At 39.7% G+C, this 25,213-nt stretch overlaps 1 protein-coding gene across 1 annotated transcript in view; it reads right to left on the bottom strand.

Moving 5' to 3' along the window:
• Positions 1-25,213, bottom strand: part of MYO5A (myosin VA) — a 128,194-nt gene that overhangs the window by 53,012 nt on the left and 49,969 nt on the right. The window contains exons 5-19 of the mRNA XM_084817072.1: positions 20,339-20,495; positions 15,819-15,962; positions 14,083-14,164; positions 13,380-13,487; positions 12,038-12,144; positions 9,928-10,193; positions 9,553-9,634; positions 8,306-8,446; positions 7,580-7,705; positions 6,927-7,010; positions 4,377-4,535; positions 3,757-3,854; positions 2,581-2,667; positions 2,378-2,486; positions 733-944 (exon numbers count right to left, since the gene is read on the bottom strand). Of these exons, the coding sequence (XP_084673198.1) occupies positions 733-944; positions 2,378-2,486; positions 2,581-2,667; positions 3,757-3,854; positions 4,377-4,535; positions 6,927-7,010; positions 7,580-7,705; positions 8,306-8,446; positions 9,553-9,634; positions 9,928-10,193; positions 12,038-12,144; positions 13,380-13,487; positions 14,083-14,164; positions 15,819-15,962; positions 20,339-20,495 (1,962 nt within the window). The remainder of the gene's footprint in view (positions 1-732; positions 945-2,377; positions 2,487-2,580; positions 2,668-3,756; positions 3,855-4,376; positions 4,536-6,926; positions 7,011-7,579; positions 7,706-8,305; positions 8,447-9,552; positions 9,635-9,927; positions 10,194-12,037; positions 12,145-13,379; positions 13,488-14,082; positions 14,165-15,818; positions 15,963-20,338; positions 20,496-25,213) is intronic.

Here is a 25,213-nt window from a genome sequence, read left to right as displayed (position 1 = left end):
AAATTCAGCCCCCAGGCTGAAAGAAATTTGAAACACCTGACCTAACTTCTCTCATCGGCTCATCTAATCTGTAGAGGTAAGGCTCAGACAACACCTATTACTTGCTTACCTGTCTCCGCTTTGTACATGTACACATTTCCCATATTACATTAACCAATGCTGTGCCCCAAACCTAAAACTGCAATACACCAGTACATTTAAAAGCCTTACGATGAAGGCAAATATCACTGAAGGTTTAAATACGTTTTGTTTGCAATAACCAGAACGTCTGTGTTGTATTCACAGCAATCAGGTGTCCAGTCATTCTGAATTACCAAGGAAAGCTTTGCAGTACAAATCCAAAGTGAACATGATTCTATTTATTTCTATCCTGCCTTTTGGTCAACCGTTCCCTAACAGCAGCTGCTGTTGGTCACAAACCCTCCATGATCTGTGTTTTCCAGTCTATACCAGGCCTGCGCTACAAACGTTTACCCCACCAAACCAGATGCAGCTCACGAGCCACATATTATAATCTACTGGATACCCCCTTGCTTTTACAATCACAGGCAGGCAGCAAAGCAGAAAGTTAATCAAGCCCATGGTGGGCTGCATTTGGCTTAGTAAATAACAAATTGCACAGGCCTGGTCTATAATATCCTAGTGCAGGAAAAATGGAATATACAGTGGAGTGCTCTATTTAAACTAATTCATAATTAGTTTACAGCAAATTTTGCCAGGTGGTCCACTTACCATCTTGCCTGGTAGCCCCGAACATATCTCTGGATGGTGATGGCCGCCTTTCTCATGCGCAGGTACTTCTTTCGCAGGAGCCACCCCCTGATGGTCTTTTGGATACGGATGCAAGCCGCTCTCAGTTTATCCGCTCTTATCTTTTCCAGATAAGCTACCTGACCAGCCCGGAAAAATATTTTTGTCTTCCCAAACTGGTACTTATCCTTGTCCTATTTTTAGTGGAAATGTACAATCAGTGTCAGTCTGAAAGTGACATTAGATTTTTTTTTTTAAAGACTCAACAACAGCAGAATGAGCAAAGAAGCAAGAATGGCCCAGGAAGCTTGAGAAGAAATTCTGCAGATTAGACTAAATGAAAGAAACAGGATTGTTTAAAAATTCTGTTACTTTCAGTATGAAACCATATGGAATTAAAGAAATTAGGAAAATATAGACTTACAGGCTAAAAATACCTAGACCATCTAGTTTTATTCTAAGCTACAAAGATTATTTTAGCACATCAAGAACACTGAGGATACAGTGTTATTTATTCTGTTTCAGGCAATTCATTCTAAGAAATACTGATTTTTTCAAAAAGTGGGAGAGTTAAACACAGCAATATATTTTTTTGAAAGATACAGAATTTAAATAAGGAAACTAAATGGATCTTTGGATCTTCTCTGCCCCTTCCTCATCTGAAACCTAGGCTACAATCCTATACACACTTACCTGGGAGTAAGTCCCACTGAACTCAATGGGATTGCTTCTGCATAAACATGTATATGATTGCACTGTTATGCTCTAATCTTACATTCATTTTTATACCCCCATACAAAGGTTGAATTACACGTGACAGAGGAGTTCTGTGACTGGAACTCCCCACGTCTTTTCTGTTTACTAAATGGAGGTGGCAGTGGAAGAATGATCTGGATCAAAGCCATGGTACAGAGAATTTAACCTTTTCTGCCATGTCACGTTCCTGCTGAATATCCCCCTCCAAGCTACTATTTGACCTGACTGAAAAAAATCTACGAGTACAGTCTGTCAGAGGAAAGGAAGTCCTGGGCTCTTTCATACTAGATGATTATAAGTATTATTGCTTCACCTTCTTTCCACGTTCTCTCCTCCAAGCCTCATTGTTAACTGTAATTAGAAAAAGTTTCCAGAGGCTTTTATGTCTACACTATTTTGTGGAGTGTTTTACTGTATTAACCACATTTCAATTTCTGTAGTAATGCTGTTAGAAATTGCTGCTAGTGTTGTTAAATGGAAAGTCAATGTGGATTTTGAGGGGTGTGGAGGGGCCGAGAGGCTCAAGCAAGGGATGGAATACATCTTTGCTCAAGCAAGGCTAGAATCCATCTTTGCAAAACCACACGTGGACTGTTTTGTTATCCTATGTCAGTCTCTCCCAACCTTGTACCTTCCAGTTGTGTTGCATTACAATTCCCAGGATCCCTAGGCAGAATGACCATTGGCTATGCTGGTTGAGGATGATCAGAGCTGTAGTCTAATACATCTGGAGAGCACCAGGTTGTCCGAGGCTGCCCTATGCTAACCTGCCACTGGCCTGATTAGCCTATTAATGATAGGGATCCACTCATTCTAGTTGTTTTGTGACTTCAGCAAACTTTACGGACATTAAGTGTGGTACGACTACTACCAGAATCAGCTTCTCCAAGACATTTTTACATGTCTGCTTCCTGTCACTGAGGACATCTTTCTGCTTCATCAAGACACGGTAGCGGCTGAAAAATTCTTGATATGTCCACCTGGTTTTGAGAAACAATGTGGTGTTAGCCAGACAGAAACGCTATCTCTGTGTAAATTGTATTCCAGCAAACAGCTCAATGTTTGCAGGCTTACCTTGAGGGGAAACCAGCTGCACTGATGCGAATCGTTTCCAGCACACCACAAGCCCTGAGCTGCTGTACAGTCCGCTTTTCATCAAACCTACATGCGAAAACATTGTTGAAAGTGTGTCTTTCGGACAGCAACCTTTCATAAGGTTCTACAGGTTTTTTCTACAACAGAAGTGTGATCATGCAACATAAGCTTTTTATCAAATGGGGAATAATGAGATTACAAGAATTGCCAGAGTATCAACAGAATGATGCAAATGATTGCTTGGCTACCAAAAGGGTCCACAATTATCAGTCAGTGAACAGCCTCTAGAGGAGGCTAGTTGAGAAATGAGTGGTGAGAGCTAATATCAGCGATAGACCAACAGCAATACTAGTAGGGTAAACGCAGTATGTGGAGGGGGGGAGATAATTAAACTTCATGGCAGTATTCACATAAACAGTAAATCAAGGGTTTGTCAAATGGAGATGCCACCCGCACTCCAAAGAAATCAAGGCTGTTCATCCTCTGGATTAGTGGGTGAAATCAAGAGGAACCATGGGTGCTGGATAAGCGAGTCTCCATATTACTGGCCAGGATTTGGAGGCAGAACATGGAGAGGATCAATGCAAACCCATCACCTTACAAAGATGGGCAGTAGCCATCAAAGCAACAAATAAGAAAAAGGATGGGAAGGAATTATCATAGAATAGTAGGGTTGGAAGGGGCCTACAACACCATTGAGTCCAACCCCAGTTATCACATTACCTGGTGTGTACATTTTGCCACTCTAAACATAAATTCAGTTTCTGTGTTGAGACTGTTTTACTTGATGAAGTAACTTCTTACAAGTCATATGTTATGAAAAATCAAAATACAAAAAAGGATTGAGAGTTATACCATTGCCAATGTGCATATAGCTCCAAGATGCTCTTTCTCAATGTGTTTGACTTATGAGTAAACGCGAGTATAAATCCTTCTTGTGTTCCACCATAGAAGCAACTTGCATGAACAAAAATCACAACACAGAACACAGCCCTGACATTTACCAAGTTAACATATAGCTAATGAAATGAGCAAGCCTATGAAGCCTTTCTATTTCTGTCCAAAACAAGCAATGGAGAAAGTGTATGTTTTTTCCCTCACTGTAGTTTTGATCAGCAAGTATTGCATTTTAGAGAGTAGGCGCAAAAAACTTACATAAATGGAAACTTGAAGTCATTGGGTTTAATACACCTCACATAATGTGGTGTTGTGGCATTGAGGGTCTCCATAAGGAGATGAAGAGAATTTCTGAACTATAGGAAAGAGATCAAAAAGGGCAGAATTTAAAAAAAGAAAACACAGTAGCATGCTTAAGGAAATTCTCATTCTTCAAGCTGAAACTTCTCAGCCTAGCAATGTCAAAGAATATTTCAGGTAAACACAAGCTAAACAATGTAATACTACCCATTTATTAAAAAAAATTATCTGTATCTTTCATAGTGATTGCATAGATGTGTTCAGGATTTATTTCAGTGTTCCAGGAAGCCAAGTAATTCATTCTTGATGGGACTTTTTTTTTAACAAGATAACTTGTGTGCATTTTTACTGGCTAAAAGCCCACAAAATCTTTTAGAAGAAGAAGAAGAAGAATCTACCATATTTCTACAAAAACAGTTACAGCAACTTTTCCATCTCCCTGCCTGTTATCAGAAGGGATATATATCCCTGAATGGTACAGCATTACACAATGTGAGGCCAACACAACATCATAAAGGGTAAAAAGAAAAAAGAAAAGAAAGCCAGTAGCTGAATTTGCAGCAATGAATTCCACCCACCTGATGCCCCACTGTTTTCTTATGTTCCTTGCTTGTTTGGGCTACTTTAGACTTGGCTGGTTTTACAGCTGCTCGAGACAAGGGTAGACGACCAGAGGGTGTTGCCGAAGTGGGGCTCATGGCCTTCTCGTCCTGAAACAGCTCAGGCAGCATTTTAAACTGGTTCAGACACAGAAAATAAAAGGTTCATCTCCAAATTAGAAAAAGGAGGATTTTCCTAAGGGAAATGCACTATAAAGGAGGAACGAGAAGGAAACAGGAGGCATATCTAAATGTTGATATTCTAGGACCTAGACGTTACCACTTTGAAAAAGTTGGTAGGGAATAAAAACAGCTAGTTTTGCTTTACAGAACATATTAATGTAAATAACCACATCTGCTTTATAACTATCCAATCTGAGATAACATAGAATAGGAAGCAAGGCATCACTCCAGTCAGAAAATGCTTCCAACAAAGGCAATGCCACCAATCTAACGTGCTAAAATTGCTAGTCGGGAGCCACTATGGTCAAGCTTATTGCCCAGTCCTAAAGCTGTAAAGTTTGATAATATAGTATTCCCCACTTCTGGGAAGTACAGTGTATTTCCCTCCTATTTAGGACTTTGGGAAATAATGGAGCCATCAATTATGGGATGGCATTCCATAACTGAAGGGAGTGAAGTGGAAACATAATGATTTTCAAATGTCCCAAAGGCTGCAAGCTCTCACAGAAGGGAAACATGCCAACAAAGAGGAAAAACACAAGTCAGATTAGAGAAAACACAGCAATACACATTCTAGGTCAAGCCTGATGTTGCAGATGGGTTGCTAGCCGTCTAAACGGACCATCCCTTTTGAATTAAAACCATGGCTGGAGGATTCCTGCAACATGACAAGAATAAGAATGGAAAGCAAGATCTATCACATTGTTTAACATATAGCGCAGGCTCAATCTGTAGAAAATGTAGATTGACATAAACCTATTCAAGGAAGTATATCTGCCCCGTAGGACCATTTTCACTTCCACAAACAAGAGTTCCTTGCAAGGTGCTTGCAAAGACCAAGGCAGCAAGCTCGTGCACACTTATACCACAGTCCCACTAAAGCTAACGGGGCTTACACCCATTTAACTTGGTGCAATAAGGCAACCCAATATTTTGGTCACATTTAATTGCAGTTATCTCTTGCTGTCCCAATACAAGTCTTCATATGTTTGCTACTCATATGTCTATTCTCCTTTTAGAATTGCAGGCTCATCTTTTTTAGATAGCAACAGTTTGCATAACTGCACCCATGCAACCCCTTACAAAAGCAAATGCAGGGTGCCAAAAAGGAGAGGAGTCTTGAGGTGAACGTTTAAGTATCTTGGATAGGTAACCAGATGAATTCAGCTTCTACTAAAAAAAATAAGCAATTTGTCTAGGTGTATGGGTGCAAATTCACCATAAGTTTTGTTTAAAGAAAAAGGCTCTGATAACAAAGGATGGAACCAGACAATGTCCAGGAAGAGGGATGGCATGTGTTATTTGTTCAGACCAATCTCAAGAAAGGATAAATGCTTGCATATGGGGAAAACGATTCAGAAATAGAGCACTGAATAGAAGCAAAGAGGGGGTACAACCTTGCATGGTTTTTAGACAGATGAACCACATAAGCACTGCTAGTCTGGACAAACAGTGAAGTGATCAAAATTTTAAACAATGCATTAGGTTTTAGGATTACCTTCTGGAGAAGATGTATGGTGAGAAACAAGGCAGAGATTAAAAATCAGAAAATGAATACATACAATCAACCATTGGCATTCAGATAATACAATCCTAGGTATATTTACTCAGAAGTTCAATTGGACTCTCCAAGTTCAATAGGACTCCCTAGTACATATGCATAGGATTGCATCCTGAGTTACTGAAGCTAAAACTATTTTTATACATGTATTTTCAGAAGAAAATGTGAAAAACACTTGGTATGTCTCTAACTGTAACAGCAGCTTATCTTCTCCAAACTAAAGCACATTCCACTTTATAATAATAAATTAATAATATTTATTAATATTATTTTAATATTAATATTTATTTAATTAAATATTAATATTTAATAAACACCTAATATTTTTTTACCACTGTATGCAGAAGAAAAACAAGATGGTCCCTGGCCACCTGCTTTCAATCTATAAGACATGAAATCAAAGGAAAAAGGGATGGGGAGAGAAGATGAAAACAAGCAAACCCAGGCAACAGTTCTTAAAGTAACACTACCTTGACTTTTGAAACCTGGAAGGTACATTGTTCAGTAGGCAGTGCAATTAGACTTGATTATGCTACACTGATCTCGCAAAGTCCTTTGGGGTAAATTATAGAAGAGTTTTTTTTAATATAAAATGGTTATAAAATAAATGACAATTCACAAAGCATCAATTTAATTGGTGTGTTTTGGGGGAGGGGGAGAATCATTATACCTAACCAAAGTAGAAGACAAATTAATATGATTTTAGTGGTTAAGATGATCTAGAACTTAGCCACTCAATCTTTAGTTACCAAGGAGTGTGTTGAGGGGAAAATCTCAATACTAACTTTACTTGATTTGAGAACTTTGATCTGTTCTTCATAGACAGTATCTTTGTTTTTTTCCAAAAATCCTTCACACTGGTACTCTACCTGGAAATGCAAATATTTAATTTTAGATGAAATGATAAAACAACAACATAGAAATTTATTAAAAGACCACTGGTCTCACAGACATCTGAATACAAACATTTCTGTCAAGACACTGTTCCAAATGGCACATAAGTTTTGCCATCATGGTATGTAATACTGTTACCAAAGTTTAGAGATATCGATTTTGGATTCTCAAACTTAACTACTTCACTTTCTTATGTCTTCATGTAGGCCAAGGCAGACATCACTAACGTAAGCAGGCCACAATGTAGAGCTAGATACAGCTATCCAAAAATTCTATGGTGTGTAATTAACCTGGCAGCCTTCCTGTGAACAAGTTATAGATCACCATCTGAAATGTTTTAATTTAATCTTCAGTCACTGAAATATTTACTCTGACTCAAATTAACATCCCTTAAATAAAATGCTGTTAAAAAAAAATCAAGCACACAATCTTTCAGTCTGCCATGGATCACAAACAAAATGGTTCCTCTGACTGCCTCAGAAAGGATAAGTACAAGATCGTGGGCCACAGCTTAACAAATCAAGCAGAAAACAGAAATTCTTACCTTATCTGCAAAATGCTGGATGATAAAAGCTTTGTTTGACAAACGGGGCTTTTCAAAGAGTGCAGTCTTATTCAAGTGAGTATTGTATAATTTCTGGGCCCAACTATTATCTGAACCTTTAGGCATCTAAAGAAGGGAAAGATAGAACATTTTAACTATCCTGATCTGTTTGTCTTATGGTTGAGCTGGAAAATAATGTTTTTAGCATTTACATTTGCCTGAATTCCTGCTACTCAAAGACACATGGTGGGATTTATTATTCATTTTGTTGCTGACCACAAATGTATAAGGGCTATAGACCATTTACTTCAATGAATACCTCTTTTAATATCCAATTTGTACACCACATTACAGATTTGTAAGAGCTACCCTCCCATTCTTGTTTTAGGGTCAGTCTCTAATTAAAAAAAGCCTACGCCCCATGATGATGGACGGATTCACACAATGCATTTCCTATCCACATGAGCAAAAACTGAGCAGAGAAAAATCTATTTCAGGGGTCAAAAAACTAATCAAATTAGACACTGAACATCATGTACAAAACTGACATTGTTGCTGCTTTATTTATATTTTGCCCTCTTATAACTGCTTAGCTGCTCTTCCTAATGCATACAAAACACCAAATGAAATATTAACATGGCGGATATTCTCTTTCTTTCAAGCAAAGCAGAACACTGAACACCAACAAACTTTGCAGCACAAAATGTAGGTAATTTGAATGCCCACCTTACATTCCTCATCTAGCAAGTCCAAAATGCCCAATTTAGCCTCTATGAGGTTAATACAGGGTTGATTGTCATAGAAATCAATCAAGGTCCATGGAATTTCTTCCCTCATGTATTCTTCTTGCTCCAGCTTAAAGACATGCTGTAAGAGTGGGGTGGGAGAAAATGTAATTAACAGGAAATTCATTGGCTGAATTTACTTTCTTCCTGGTACTTTTAATAAAGTTACATATAAATTCAAACTGAAGCCATAATTTACTAAGTAGAGATTTAAGTGGACAAATGAATCTCTCTCTATGTAACTTCTTCAAACTAAAGGTGCAATCCTATGCATGTTTAGACAGAAAAAAAGCCCTACAATTCCCAGCATTACTGGGAATGCTGGGAATTGTAGGACTTTTTTCTGTCTAAACATGCATAGGATTGCACCCTAAGTTAAGAAGGTTTTCAGTATATGAAAAATAAGAGTTGTAAAAAAAATTATACAATGAGAAGCCAGGACAATTCCACAACCTATTTTTACTATTATTATCAACATTTCATTTATAAAGCACCTAGAGTTTTCTAAGTACTATACAAAGATTAAGAAAATAACACAGTCCCTGCCCTCAGGTTTACAGTCTAAGAGACACAATACAAAAATGGGGAAAAGATAGGAAGAGAACAGCAAACAAGCTAGTTTAGGAACTAGTTCTTCATAATTACATGAACATATCATGACCAAGTGGAATGGCCACTGAGGGAGACAGTACAGAGAGAAGAGGAGCCAAAGGGCAATTATCCCAGCCGAGTAGATGGAATGGTTTTGCTGTGTCACGTCTCCCTCTGCTGAAGCCAAGTGGAATGACTGTTAATACATTTATGCTACCTTAACCAGTGGGCACCCACCACTGTATCTACTCATGAGGAGGTGCCAGTCTTAATAGGATTCAGACATCCAACTTATAAGATTATCTGGTTAACTTTATCAGTATCTCTGTCCAGATATCCCAAGGAACATCCTGAGTAAAGCTAGTACCTCATTCAAGAGGTTCTCACTTTCCCATGGCTGGAAAAAACATCACCACCAGAACTAGAGTTCTGATTAGAAGCACTGTCAGGATGGACTACACTAGGTATTCCCGGGACCTATCCAAGGAAGAGGGTGTGGACATGTCCCAAGAGAAGTTCAGCGGCAATCCGGAGAATCCAATTATCAAAATGGGCTGTTAATGGGTGGAAGTGTAAAAAAAAATAAATCTCTCTCACCATATTGAACTGTTGCTGCAATTTCTCATTGGCATAGTTTATACAGAATTGTTCAAAGCTGTTTATCTCAAATGTTTCAAACCTGAAAAACAAAGACAAAGGGTGAGTGAGTTGGTGGGTATATTTTTTCCAGGAATGGAACCAACAGAATAGGCAACTTCAAACCAGACACAACTCTAGCCTAAGGGTGCAATCCTATGAATGTTTAGACATAAAAAAGTCATACAACTCTCAGCATTCCCCAGCCACAATGCTGCAGTCATGCACACGCATGGGTGAACCAGCCTGAAGTCATGAGGCTTTGTTTAATAAGGCCATCACTAACATTCATTTTGTTATATTAGGCATCAAGATATTCAAACAGAAAGCACTCACCCATAAATGTCCAGTACACCAATGAAAGAATGCTGCTTCATGGTAGAATGCAGAGCTTTGTTCACGTGATCTACAATCCAGTTAAAGAGCTTAGCATAGATATGTTTCGCAAGAGCATCCCTGGCATTTATGGCCTGCAGTTTGGAAATTGGTTTGATGTACGTCTCTGTGGCAGTAGCAAGCTTCCTATGGCACAGCCAGTGAGACATCTGTTCATACTCCACTCCCATAAGATCACAGAAGATCTTGAGGGGTTCATGTTTGGGCTGCAATGACAACAATCTTCTTAGATTGAAAAATAATATGTATTACGAACAATACACATACTAATGCTCCCAAGCAGTCAAAAAACCCTCTCCCATATCTTAGATCTGACGTGTGAAGGAGTTTTGAAACAAATCACGTGTCTATGGAAGTCTCAGGAATAGAAATAGTCAATGAAGCGTTTGCTTTTGTACTTTTTGAAGCCATTCCCACAACTAGAAAACTACATTTCTGCACGACTTCCTGATGTAACACAAGATCATTGTTTTGTGGGCATAAGAAGACAAAGAATCACTTCAAAACAATGCTCTTCAAAACAAGACACACTGGCGTAGCTTCTTCAATGTTCTTCAAAACAAGACTCATTGGCATAGCTGGAAGGCACCAGGCTAGGGAAGGCCGTTCTAAAAGATGTTATTTTTTATTTATGTATTTATTTCATTTCTATACCGCCCAATAGCCAAAGCTCTCTGGGCAGTTCACATTTTTTGAGTGAATTTAATTTAACAATTAAAAAATTATTGTGACCTTAACAGAGCCAGTATAAAGAAAAAAAAGGGAAGAATGAGTTCAGAATGAGTCTGATCAAACACAGGCTAGAGCTCATTTTAAAGCCTACTCCATGGCACTGAGAGCGGCGAAGAAACTGTACTTCTCCACCACTGATGCATCTGCACAGAGTTGCCCAGCAGAACTTTTTCAAGTGGTCAGAGGCCTAACACTCTGGCCCGCATGCAGAAAAGGTGAGCCACTTGATAGTTCATTGTGACCAATTTCTGCAACGCTTTGAAGATAAAATTGATCATATCCACACCAACTTGGATGCCATACAGGTCCGATGGATGTAACTTTGGCTCCTACTTGTTCAGTTACAATGGATACTTTTTAATTTGTACAGCCTGAGGGTATGGACAGGATGCTTGGAGAGGTGAGGCCTACCACTTGTGTGCTGGACCCTTGCCCTTCCTGGCTTAGATGCCTTAAGAGGTGTCTGATCTGGCCATGGCCACGCATGCCTTGGTTACATCCCATTTGAACTACTGTAATGCACTCTACATGGGGTTGCCTTTGAAAACTGTTCAGAAACATCAGCTGGTCCAAAATGCTGCAGCAGGACTGTTGACCAGGGCCAGTTATAGGGACTCCCTTGTTACAACAGTTTCACTGGCTAACGATCTGTTTCCAGGGAAGCAGACCTTTTCCAATTCAAACTGGTTGTAGGTCATATTGGTTATGACCTATAAACCCCTTTACAGCTTGGGTTCAGGCTACCTGAAAGACTGCCTTCTCCCATACTAGCCTGCCCGGATCTTTGGGAGAGGACATTCTTTTGACATCACCGCCTTGAGAGGCATGTTTGATGGTCATGTGAGAGAGGGCCTTCTCAGTGGCTGCTCCCAGGTTGTGGAACTCCCTGCCAAGGCTAGAAGGCTAGATTCCCTCCCTTTCTGCTGCCTGTCCACTGGCAGGCAAAGACCATTTCATTCAAGAAGGCCTTTGGCATGTAAGTGGGTCTGTTGGTTGGGTCGGGTGCTGTTTTTATTCTGTTGTTTCTGTTTTAATGCATTGTTTTATTATTGTTTTAATCTTATTTATGATTGTAACCCACCTTAAGTGCCATTTTTCTTGGCAGAAAGGCAAGGTACAAATCAAATAAAGAAAGAAAAGAAAATGAAGGGGATGTTTTAAATTAACAGGGTATTGTGGACAGGAGAAGAAGGTAAAAGCAGTGGGGAAATGGAAATTGCTGGCATTTTTGTAGTACAGCTACAGCACGAAGACCTGAGAATAACCAGGAAGATTAAGTGCTACAGTGGTAACATCTTTCAATGTATTTTGAACTTACCGGTATTGTACAGCTATCAGCATCTCGAGATGTGAATGCCACATTGCCCAGGTGAAGAATAGCAGCGAGGATTTGGAATATTCCCATCTGACAGGAATCAACAATGCCTGTCATATTGGGGGGATGGGGAGGATAAATCAAAATTTCCTTTGTTAAGATAAAACCAAGATCCGTGTTCAGTTAAGTATCTGAACAAGCATGACAAAAGGATAACAAGAAGTACTGGTCATTGTGTGGGGCAGTGCCTTCTAATCCCATCTCTCAGTGAATATCTACAAGCATTTATCTACAAAAAAGGCTCCTTAGATATTTATCCATGAAAAAGGCAGGTTTGTATAGTGAGATACGATCTGTTTTTTGCATCAGATATTACTAAGAAACAGACATGAAACATTTAGCATTTCATTGCACTGCACAATGCCACCTCTCTTCCTTCCCTCAAACCCTTCCTCTAAACCCACTTTTTACATAAAATGTTTTGCCAGTCTCTTAATCCCCATACACAACCATAAGTAAGGCCAAGTATGTATAACTGAAATCAATATATGTTCCTCCCTTGTTTTCTTTTGCTTCTGTCTCCGTCTTCCTCTATTGCCTCCCATGTCAAATTTTAGATTGTAAATTCCTTGGATCAATTTATACTTTGTAAACTGCTATGCAGAACTAAGAATATAGCTTCAACAACAATTTGTTGTTAATTGTTAATAAGGAAATAGTATTCATTGTTGCTCTACTGTTATATCAGAACTTCCAGGATGCAGCATATATCCAAATAATATCACACTGCGCTGTTAATCTTTAAAAGTTCAGGAAATCTTACAACATCCAAAAGCAATTACACAAATCTGTTACATGCCCACTTCTTTACCCTCCCACACCAGATAACTATTACATGCCCATTCCTTGATTACTATGTAGAGCTCTGATAACCATCTTACACTTATTAAGTGCCCAAATAAAAAGGACCCAGGGGTACTTGCTTCTCAGTAGACATGTATAGCATTATACTGTTAATGCTATAAACTGCCTTCAACACTCGTATGGAGAATTGGAGTAGCAAAGGTTCTAATAAATAAAGAGTGCCGGAGACAAGCTGGTTCAGGAATTCACACCCCATAAAGAGGTATTTCAATCCTCCAGCGAAAAGATCAAAATTACTTACAATACCTCCCTATTGCTTCTTATACATAGCTCTAGAGGCTATGTAGGCCATGAATTTGAGGCAGCAGAGCAATCTGTAGGTGTTCATCGTTTTGAAATTCATTTTATAAAGAATGTACTACCAGGGACAGTAACCACAATATCAAAGCCTTGAAAAGACACATGCACTTCTGAGACTTACCTAGCAATGTACAAGCCCGCCTGGTATTCATCATCTCCTTAGCATCATCGATTCCATCAATCACTGGACTTCCCCCTTGCTTTGTATAGTGAAAATAGCCGGCATTCCCTATTTAAAGAAACAAACATAAGCTACTTTATATACCAATTAGAAATGCACCCTGCAAAAACATGTTCTTAACTAATAAGACCAGGCAAGACCAATAAAGTTGCATCCAAGTTAAATTGAGAAACTGTACTTTTATTTATTTGTTTGCTTATTTATAATAGGGATCTATACCCCACACTTGTAGACTGAAATTATAAATGGAATTTGAAGTAGGAATTCTCTGGGTCCAGCTAAACCAAGACCATATTTCAAATGAAGGATTAATGTTGTAGATTAGATTTTTTCCTCACAGAGATACAATGTAGCTATAGCTAATTCTAAAGCTAATACTAATACTAAATTATACTAAGAATACTAAAACCAATACTGTGTGTTCAAATATATCAACGCCTTGGAACATACATTGAAGTAACTTTCATTCACATTTACAGAAACAAATTTAGAGAAATGCCATATCCAAATGCAATTTAGAAAAGCATATCATTTATAGAAACATAAGCAGTTCTTTAAAAGCTATCACTCAAAACATAGTAATGCTGTTTTGATACATGCCCTGTGATGCCAACAATATAAAGCTGTAAATGCAAATTCATACCTAACCGCAAAGTTTTAAATTCAGGTAATGCTGCAGAAGCACAAAGCTGATAGAAAATATGATAGTTTCTCTCTTCGTCTGCCTTTAATACAAATAATAAAAGAAAGGGTATCAAGGATATATGTATAATATTCATGAAATGAACAACTCAGTTTTGTATATTAATAAAGAAGTGAATGAAAACTGAAGGAATAAAGAATCTGTTCAATCTCTAGGAACAAACATGAAATAATTCATTCAAATACTTCCATCAATTTATTTGAATTTGTTTGCACCTCAAGTTTTCTAAAGAAGATTGGTCAGTGACTGCAATGTTCATCTTTAAAAGAGATCTCATAGTCCTCCCATTGTATCCCACATGGGGGAACTGGAGGGATTAGCTGCCACCGTTTGCACTCTATATAGCACATAGTGCAGTGATCAAAAGCCCTCTTCCTTCTTCCCCTAGTCTTTTACGGTATCCACACTGCATGAACAATCCCTCTATCCCTTGCAATACATGTGAAGTGACACTAGAAAAGAGCTCATCTATCTGCTCATTTCCTCTTGGCAGGTGAACTAAAACATGGCAAAGGTAGGTTGCTTAGGAATTGAGGAAAGCACCTTGGCCCCTCTCTCAAGGCATGCAATAATACAAGGTTTCTCCACCTGAGTGCAGGTGCTGGAAGGCTCCTCTAAGCTCTAAAAGTTTCCAAAACACAGGCACAGATTCTGTGGTTGTGACTGCATGGAGATCACAACAAAGAACAGAGATAAATATTGACGTTTTGCCAATGTGCACAGTTCCTCGAGTGAGCTTCCAGGGAAACTCCACATCATCTCTCTTTCAAAAACATCACATTAAGTTCTTCTATGGAACTTGTGTGTAAATTTATTCCTCTTAATATGCTAGACAGATGTAGAGTAACTAATCAACAATTAAGCAGTTAGACATAGAACCACAGAGCAGGAAGGGACCTTGGAGGTCATTTAGTCCAACCCCCTGCTCAAGGCAGGATCTGCAATGCAGGATGCATCTACAGCATCCCTGACAGATGGCCATCCATCCTCTGCTTAAATACCTCCAGTGGAGGAGAGCCCATCTCCTCCCAAAGCAGTCTGTACCATTATTAAACTGCTTGTGCCATTAGAAAGTTTCTCTTAATGTTTAGCCAGTATGTGCTTCCCTGCAATTTCCGCCAACTGGTGAAACATAGAACAAATCTGCTCCATCTTCTGCATGACAGCCTTTTTAAATATTCGAAGACCATGATCATGTCTCCCCTTCACCTTCTCTTCTCCAGGCTAAACATGCCCAGCTCTTTCAACTGTTCCTAATAGGACTTGGTTTCCAGACTCCTCACCATCCTGGTGTGCCTCCTCTAGACATGTCCCAATTTGAAAATGTATTTCTTAAAATGTGACACCAGAAATGGACAGGGTCTAGAAGCTACCTGGCCAGCACCAAATAGACTGGAACTATTAGTTGTCATGAACTGGATACTGTGCTTCTGTTCATGTAGCCTAAGATTTAATCTTTGTAAACCACCCAGGGAGCTTCAGCTATTAGGCAGTATAGAAATGTAATGAATTAATGAATGAATGACACATTATCATTACTTCTGTCATCATAAAATGTTTTAAATGGCTCTCCTCTATTAGTTGCCCTCCTCTATGGATGTGCTAGATTACCTAGGTGACCATCACATACAGCTTCACAATGTAACTCCCATATAATAAGTTTACATCCATTTTACCTGAAACACCACTCTTGATTTTTCTAGCAGATAAGTTCGCATGTTAGCACCAGTGATTCGATACCTCTTATCAAAACCTATTTCAATGTACTTCCCAAAACGACTGCTGTTGTCATTCCGTGTGGTTTTCGCATTCCCAATAGACTGTGGGGGAAAAAACAGAAAGCACTGAATAGTTTTAAGAAGCCAGCTGCAGCATTAGAAGAGATCAGTGGAAGTGCATCTCAAGAAATTACATGACCCACAATGTAAGGGTAGCCCTTTGACTTGTAATTATGGATTTTAGCTTGGGCTGCAAGGTTTCATGTTGGTTTAATAACTTAATTAAAACAACTTCTAGACTGCAATCCTATACCCTTCTACCTAGACATACATCCCATTGAATTCAGTGGGACTTACTTCTGAGTAGACCAGTATAGGATTGCACTGTTAATCAACTGAAAAGGTGCCCCTGATTAATCAGCCAGAAGATTGTTAAAAATATTATTCTGGATACAAGTACTTATTTTTTTAAAAAACTGTAGATGGCGCCTTAAGAGGCATTCCCCCTTCTCTCTCTTTCATACGCACGCACGTGCACACACAGGAGGGAATGCCTCTTTTAAGATGATACCTGCCATGCCAACACATGCATGCATTATCTAAAATTAAAGAATGAATGCTTCTTGCTCCAGAATTGTTTTTAACCAAACAAGACATCGATCAATCAACTAAAACTCTTATAACTAATCAAATTAAAGTTTATTTAATTGGGTTGCAGACCTAAATGTTCACATATGACAGGTCCTTGAAAATACCGTAGTTATGTCCTTGCACCAGCAGTTCCACATGCCCACATGTCAGTTACATACCTCTATGTGTTGAAAGATGAAGAACCATTAATGGGGAAGCCACTAAAAACCATATATAAGACAACTGTATGCAACCAACCCTGCTTCTGAAGATGTATTTCCCCCCTGTGCTTTTGTTGCAATAGTGGTATGCTAGTGACCCAGTGGCACATATTCACAAACTAAGACTGTTTTCTACGTCACTTGCCTTATGCCTGCACCCACCATACTGGAGATGGGAGTGGGGCATATAATGAGAAGCATAACGGCCACATTTGCACATCCCAATAAGACAAAAATTCTGGTTTATTAAATCACAATGAAAATGAGCTGTATGCTGGTGCATACAGCCCACGCAAGCAAGATGATAGAACCAGGAAGGGAATAGCTTAGTGTGAAGTCAAATCCGGGATTATAGTTAAGGGAGCCCAACCAATAGTTTGTTGTTGATTTATGAATCCTGGCTTGTTTGAGCAGCCTTAACCATAATCCCAGGTTTGGACATCACACAAAACTATCCCTTCCTGCTCTGTATACCTGCTTGCTTGAAGGAGGAACAAAGAGCATGCATGCACCAGCATACATCTTATTCACACTGTGGTTTATTAAACCAGAATTATTGGCTTACATGTAAAGGTGGCATATGGCACCCATCTAGAAAATTAAGACTTTCTATGACACTTGCTTTATTCCTGCATCCATTGCACTGGAGGTGGGAGGGGGCATATGATGAGAAGCACAGTATGCAACCAGTAGGGACAAGTAGGCATTTTAAGAGATTTTTAAATAGTAGTAACATCATGCTGAATCATCTTACTAATGCAGATGATTGCTCATTCCATGGCCTAGTGACCAGGTTTGGGACTCTCAGGCTAAAAGCCCCGAGAGACCTTCACCAAGTCCTTTGCAACTTAACTGACATTACAGGATTGAGGCAAGAGAAAAGGGGAAAAGAACTGTAATTGTACATTGCAAACACTACAGAAATTCATCGTCGTCATAGTTCTCTACAGCCGCCCAGATCTGCAAGTAGCCCTATGGGGGCTTTGGCAGGTTTCCTGAAGCTGTCCCCATAACAATACAGGATCACTTTACGCATGGAGGCAAGTATGTGTGAAAGTATATGCCCTTCTGTTAGTCCACTTGGTATTCAGTAATATTGTTTTGGAATTCCACACAACACAGCAAACCAGGCAGAATTACCTTATCTCTGAATACATCAAAACCACCTGTGCCAAAGTTGCATTAGAGCGGATAATGCCATCTCCGTTTTTGTTTGTGTTTCAAGAAATGCTTAAAATAAGAAAAAAATGTTAAGGAAGAAAGGGCCTTTGATTGAATTTGTCTGCATCTTGACTGAGTAGTCTGCATCCTGTAAAGAATACTACATCAGAAGGACACTATTTTTCCCTTCCACATCCTTTTTTCTTTTGTGCTGTGTCTTTTAGATTGTAAGTCTGAGAGCAAAGACTGTCTTTTGTCTGTCTGTTTGTTTGTTTGACTGACCTGTAAGCTGCTCCAAGACCCCTTCTGGCTGAAGAGCCAGGTAAAAAGACTTTAAATAAATGTAATAAATATTCCTCTAAATCTAATGCCATCCTATACCACATGAAATGAATACCAGTGTACCTAGTTTGATCATCTACACTTGTTAACTATTATTTAAGGCTTATGATATGATTTTAAAGTTGTATGCCACTTTCAGTATTTTTAAAATAGAAAATCAATTAAGAACAATAAAGGGGCAATCTTATGCATGTTTAGACAGCAAAAAGTCCTACAACCCCCAGCATTTTGCCAAAGGTTTTGGCAAAGGCAAATGATCTGGTACATAATCCAACAGGAGTGTGGCAGTAAAGGAGGCAGACCCCAAATGTCAAAATGGCTCCATTAGACTTAAAACAGCCATGTTTATCACTGTTTACTGCCATAGATTATAATGAAGAATTAGATGCAAAAGGATTGTTGGGAAATATGAAATTTTGGAAGGAGGCTAGATTATTAGAATGTAGAAAGATACTGAAAGAGAGATTAATCAAAACTATAGTCAGACTCAAAATGAAATGCAGCAAGCAAGGCTTGCTGTTCTTCAATATAAGCAAGTGAGGCACTTTGTCTGTAGAGGGGCTGTGGCTAAGTGATAGAGCACCTGCTTTGCATGCAGAGGGTCCCAGGTTCGATCCTTGGCATCTCCAGGTAGGGCTAGGAAAGAATCCTGCCAGAAACCCCGGAGAGCTGCTGCCAGTCAGTGTCGACAATAATGGGCTAGATGGACCAATGATCTGATCCAGTATAAGGCAGCTTCCTATGTTCCTATATAAGCCAAGCAAATGTCACGGTGCTCAGAATGTGAGTTACATCTCCTTTCACAATTGCTGGCCAGCATCCTGCCTGAACTGAGCCTGCGGCTTAGAATCCTCTCCAGAACAATTTGCAGCCTGGGAAGCCTAGCTCAGAGTTAGAGCATCTGCTTTGCATGCAGAAAGTCCCAGGTTCAAGCCTCGGCATCTCCAGGTATGGCTAGGAAAGAATCCTTCCTGAAACCCAGGACAGTCACTGACAGTCAGTGTTGACAATACTGGGCAAAATGGACCAATGGTCTGAATCAGTATATGGCAGCTTCCTATGTTCCTAATTTTTACATAAAGAATTCTTACATAAATACTCTTTGAGACACAGCTCTGATTTTGAAATACTGATCTTTTCCAATAAGTCAAAGGAAACACTGAGTAGCATGCATAAAATCATTATTAAGATGGAGTTATCAACAAATCAGTAACAGGTCAAATGGGAAAAGGATTTTTCTCAAAAGATATGTTTGGCAGTATGGAAATGGATCTGGGTTAAAATACTTCAAACAACACTATGTATGAACTCTAAAGAAAGCTTCTATAAATTGATGTGCAGTTGGTACTTGGCCCACCTGAGAATGAACAGAACTTTTCCTAGGCAAGTGTTGACAATGTGGCTTGGTGAGGACAGATATTCATCATATCTTTTGGTCTTGTACAAAACTTAGAAGTCATTGGAACTCGATATGCAAAGAAATTAAGGCTATGATGAGGTATGAAATACCATTAGACCCATTAGTGGTTTTATTTTCTTATGTTAAAAATATACTTCATGAGGAGGATATAGAAATTATTGTTTACGTGTTAACGGCCGCTTGTATGTCTCTATCATATAATTGGAAGAAATCTAACTCTCCATCAATGGATGAATGAGCTAACAGAATGTATACATGGATCAAGCTGACAAATTTAGTAAGAACTAGGGAAGAGACACAGCTGGAAAACGAGTTTATAGAGAAATTCTGCCTTTTGATATCATGCTGAAACAATAGAGTTCAGGACGCTCTAGATCCATATGCATTGTTGGGTACTATTTAGCTTTGTTCTTCCTATTTAAAATGGAAGGTATTGTTGCTTTTTTGGGTTTTATATTGGATTTCTTTTTTTTTTCATTTTGTGTACATCACCCTGGGATCCCTAGTGGATGTAGAGCAGTTTATAAGCTTTAAAAATAAATAATCTATTTATATTTACTATATTTATTATGAAAATGTAATTATTTATGAGTATATATATTTATATGGTATAAGTATATATTTATAGATCTGCTATATTTATATTATGTAAAGAATATGATTTAATTTAAATAAAAGAAAAATAACGATGTTCCTGGTCTTACCTCCATTATCGGATTGGAAGCCAATACTTTCTCTTCAACATTAGCTTCACTGGCAGACCCGCTCACAGTGGCAAAATATCTCATGGCATACTTAGCAGAGACTGTTTTCCCAGCTCCTGATTCCCCACTTACAATGATCGACTGGTTCCGTTCATCTCTAAAATGGAAACAAATTAGTTTTAGTAGTATTTGCACGCATTCAGCTTGAATCTAACATGAAAATCTAGGTAGACTTCTCTATGAAATCTTGTAAATGTTCATTCAGAGGCCAAGACCCACCACACTGCTTTTAGATATAGGAAAAAATAGTAATCCCATTTTATAAACCTATGAGAAATGAAGGAGAAGAAATCCAAGACCCCAGACTACTCAGGATAATATTCCATATTCTAACATTCGAACAAAATATATATTCTAACACTAGAACAAAAAACTGTTCTCCAAGTCTTTTCAATATCCTCTAGATCAGCATTCTCCAACTATTTCATCCCATTTCATTTATGACATTTCTATACCACCAATAGCCAAAGTTCTCTGGATAGTTTACAGAGATTAAAAACCTTAAAAACACAGTAATTGTACATGACATAAACGTTTACATACAAACATATAAACAGACAGCAGACACACATACACACAACCTCCCCAAAAACATTTTAAACAATCAACAATAAGAAATTGCATGACCTGATTAGAAACCTTATATGCTGCCAAATGCCTGAGAGTAGAGGAAAGTCTTAACCTGGTGCCAAAAAGATAACAATGTTGGCTCCAGGAGGGTCTCACTGGGGAGTTCATTCCATAACTAGAGAGACACCACCAAGGAGGCCCTCTTCCTTGTTGCTACCTTCCAAGCCTCCCGGAGGAGGCACCTGGAGGAGGGCCTTGGATGATGAGTGTAGTGCCCAGGCAGGTTCATGTCAGGAGAAGCACTCCGTCAGGTATTGCAGTCCCAAGACATGTAAGGCTTTATAGGTCAAAACCAGTACCTTGAATCAGGCTCGGAAATGTCAGGGGTGTTTCTGAGCACAGGGAGTAGGACAGCAGTTCAGATTCTGAAGGAGAACTATCAGAGATGGGGAAGGTGTTTTCCCAGGCTAGTCCAGATATGAGTAGGCCTGCTTCTCAGGTTACAAACGTACAGATGGCTGAGCTTGAGGGTCCCTCCTCACACACACACAACCCCCCCGTGAGATGCAGCGAACAGGAGGTTGACCTAATAGATGCCAGCCACAAAGCAAAGAGAGAGAAGGCAGGGGCAGAACTTAGGTGGTCTACCCAATTGGCCTTGCATGAAAAGCTGTGCTCAGAGGCCTCATGACAAGAGAGGGACCTCCCACCCTTAAGTTAGGCTAGCAAGACCGCCTCCCTCTTCAAACAGCGGGCAAGCTGTCAGGATTCCCTTAGCCTCCACTTCACTTCAATGCCCAAACATACACAGAAAAGAGGCTTCAGTCTACATCTTTTAATCCATTACTTCATAGGGTCATACAGATGTAAATTCTTAGAGAACTCTCTGTCTACAAGGAATGCCTTCGGGGGATCCAATGGTATTTACGAGAGTTGCCCACCATTTGAATGCCAGTTAAGCACCAATCATCAGCAAGAACCAGAATACCAACTTGACTCCACACACCCATTTCAAAGAGGGGCAGGATGGAAAATGAATGCAAAAGACAATGCAATTTGATATCTCCCTTGAATACTGAGACATCAGAATGAACACTGATGGGCATTTTTAGGACAACTTTCTGCAGTTCAAGAACAAACCCCCAGGTTGACTGCACACCTGTTTTTAAGGGGCGAAGGAAAGATGCAACACACCACAATATCTCAATACAGTATCTCCCACTGAAGAATGAAACAGCAGAATGAAAGCTGGTGTGTCCATTCAGAACGTTCTGCATTTCAAATACAAACCCAGCTCAGCCTCGATACTTGTTTCCTGTGCCGGGGGGGGGGGGGGGGAGGATGCGTAACATACTGCAGTGCAATATTGACTTGGTGATTTAGAGATCACAGTGAAATGCGGCACATACTCTTAAAACCTAATCTTCAATCTGGTTTGAACACTTCCTCCCACAACCACCCCTTCACACACAATTTGTTTTCAAAAGGTAGGGGGAGGAAAAATACAAAACATAAATTGTGATGCAATATATGCCTTAGAGAATGAGATATCAGAATGAAAGTTCATGCACATATCCAGGACACAATTTTAGACTTCATGTTCAAACCCAAGCTTAAATTCTGCACCCATCTGTAAGAGTTCTGGAGCCAAAGTCCAATTTTATTCCTATTATTGCAACTTTTTGTAACTGTACCCATATTACTACACTACATGCAATTTCAGCTAAAACATGCCAACAGGTTATCAGATTTCTCCCCTATCCCTTGCTGCACCCAGGACAAATTTGTTAAAACAACAAAAATAATACAGAATGTGGCAAACGGTAGTAATGGCCTTTGACAAACACACCATTCGATATTAAAAAATATTTGTAGCTAGGTGTTGAAATAAAAATGGAATAAGCGTACTTCTCCACAAGTACCACATCTTTTTAAACAGAAGGAACATGGAGGGAAGGAGACCACACACATACAAAATGAGGATTATACCCAAACAAAATCTAAAGGAGTATTCAACGGTCACATTGCTATGCAGCTCTTATATTAACAGACTGGACAAACAGCAGTAAACTCTAGAAAACTTGTATGGCTCCTCTTCCATGATTATATGCGACCCAACCTTCCTAAAAAGTCATGCTGATAAGGATTTACATATTACTAATGGAAACGTTTGATAGGTGTTTTGGACAAAAGCCTCTGAAAAATGTTTGCACTGTTTACTACCATCAAGACAAGCAGTCTCTCCCCACCTGCTCCATTTTCTCTCACTAGAGCTATGCAGAATACACTCTTAAATTCCCTGTACACAGCCTATTCTAACACCATCTGGCAAGTACTTGGCACAGAGAGACTCTATATAAATGCAATAAGCTGGTGCTGTCTATTCTGCAGTGAATGTCCATTATAAACAAAAGTTAATTGTGCATTTTGTGGTCTCCTTATACTTGCTTCCCAATCCAAGTTTAGAGGATTCCATGACTTTGAGAACCATTTTGCATTTCCTTTACTGTGCAATAAATGATTACTTGTTACCCAAATGTTTGAAGCAGACCCATGGACAAAACAATGGCAAAACCCTATGACTTTAACAACAGCAGTTGGCTGTGCAGGTGCCACTAGGCTACTCTCTTTTGACAGGATTGGGCCCAGCACCTCTACAGAGAACCATAGGAACTGACTCTGAGTCTGAAGGGGAGGAGTACAAATTGCTGAGGGAGGAGATAGAGATTCAGGGAGACCGCGAGGGGCCCAACCAAGTGCAAGGGAATCAGTTGGAGGCAGGCCCATCCACAACCACCCCAGCGGTGGGAACACAGCAAGTCCCGGCGGGGCGGGGGGGGGGGGGGCTGAGATGGAATTGTCCAATGCAAGGACCCAACGCAGGGCCAAGAGGGTGCAACAACTCCAAGAAGTGAGGCAGTCCTCCAGATTAACCCATCACAAGAAGCTACAGCTGGAAAAGCCTCCCTGAGGATGTGACGGGGAAAGCCCCTCAGCTTTCATATGACTGGACAGCACCAGAACTGCAACAACGTCTATGCTGACTGTAGTGCTTTTAGCAAGAGATCTTTAGGCAGCTTATTTTGTGTATCAGGGTAGCCTGGGCAGGCAGGCTTCTCTAGAGTTAGGGTGCTAGTTGAATAAGGAGGTCTGCAACTTAAAACCACTGCTGGTGAACAGATCCATTTGCACAATAAAGGCCTTTTCACTTGCAGATCATTTGCTCTGTTTGACTACAGACACCCGGAGGACTCAGCCTTTGACGCTTTCCTGCTTCATAAAAGCAGTGTCAGTATGTGAAATGTGACTCTACAATCTAGCAAATTGTTCAGTCACCAATAATTTTTAAGGGCATAATACCACCCAGGTTCTAATCACCACTTATCAGAGGGAAGCCTATATAAGCATACTGGACTACTAGTCTGATAAATTCTAAGTGATTATTTTGGAAAATCCTAGAGTCTACAGTTCATGAGTGAAGCTGGCATAGGAAACACTGCCTAGGAAATTGGGATGGTAGTGGGAGGGCAGGTAAGACAGACTGCTGGGCTGCAGAGTTTGGCAAACAGGCGAGCAAGATCAAGGAGAATGGTGAGACCATCTACTCCAGTACTGTTCACACAGTGGCCAAACAGATGCCTATGGAAAGCCCACAATTAGGACCTGAGTGCAACAGCACCCTCCTGCTCACGCACCCCAGCAACCAGTAGACAGAGGCACACCTCTTCTGATACTGGAGGAAATATATAACCATCAAGACTAACAGGTATTGACAGCATTACACTCTGTAAATTCATCTAATCCCCTTTTAAAACCATCCAAGTTAGTGGCCATCACGACGTCTTGCAGTAGTGAATGCCATAATTTAATTGTGCTCTGTGTGAAGTCCTTCCTTTTATCTGCCCTAAATCTCCCACCCATCAGCTTCATGGGATGACCCTGGGTTCTAGCCCTATAAGAAAGCAAGAAAAAATTATCCCTGTCCACTTTCTCTACGCCATACATAATTTTAAATACCTCTATCATGTCCCTTCTTGTTTTTCTAAACTAAACAGCCCCAAATGTCACCTTTCCTCACAGGGAAGTTGATCCAGCCCTTTGAAAATGTTGGTTGCCCTTTTCTGCAGCTTTTCAGGCTCTGTAATATGCTTTTTTGAGGTGGTATGACCAGAACTGTGCACAGTATTCCAGATGTGGCTGTACTATAGATTTGTATAAAGGCATGTGCTTAGTGGTTAAGACGCT

The sequence above is a fragment of the Heloderma suspectum genome, chromosome 11, assembly GCF_057233095.1.
Source record: "Heloderma suspectum isolate Gila_16-S chromosome 11, 16-S_ref, whole genome shotgun sequence".
NCBI classification, from domain to species: Eukaryota; Metazoa; Chordata; class Lepidosauria; order Squamata; family Helodermatidae; genus Heloderma; species Heloderma suspectum.
The sequence above is the reverse complement of the archived record's forward strand: the minus strand, read 5'-3'. Positions and strand labels throughout refer to the sequence as shown.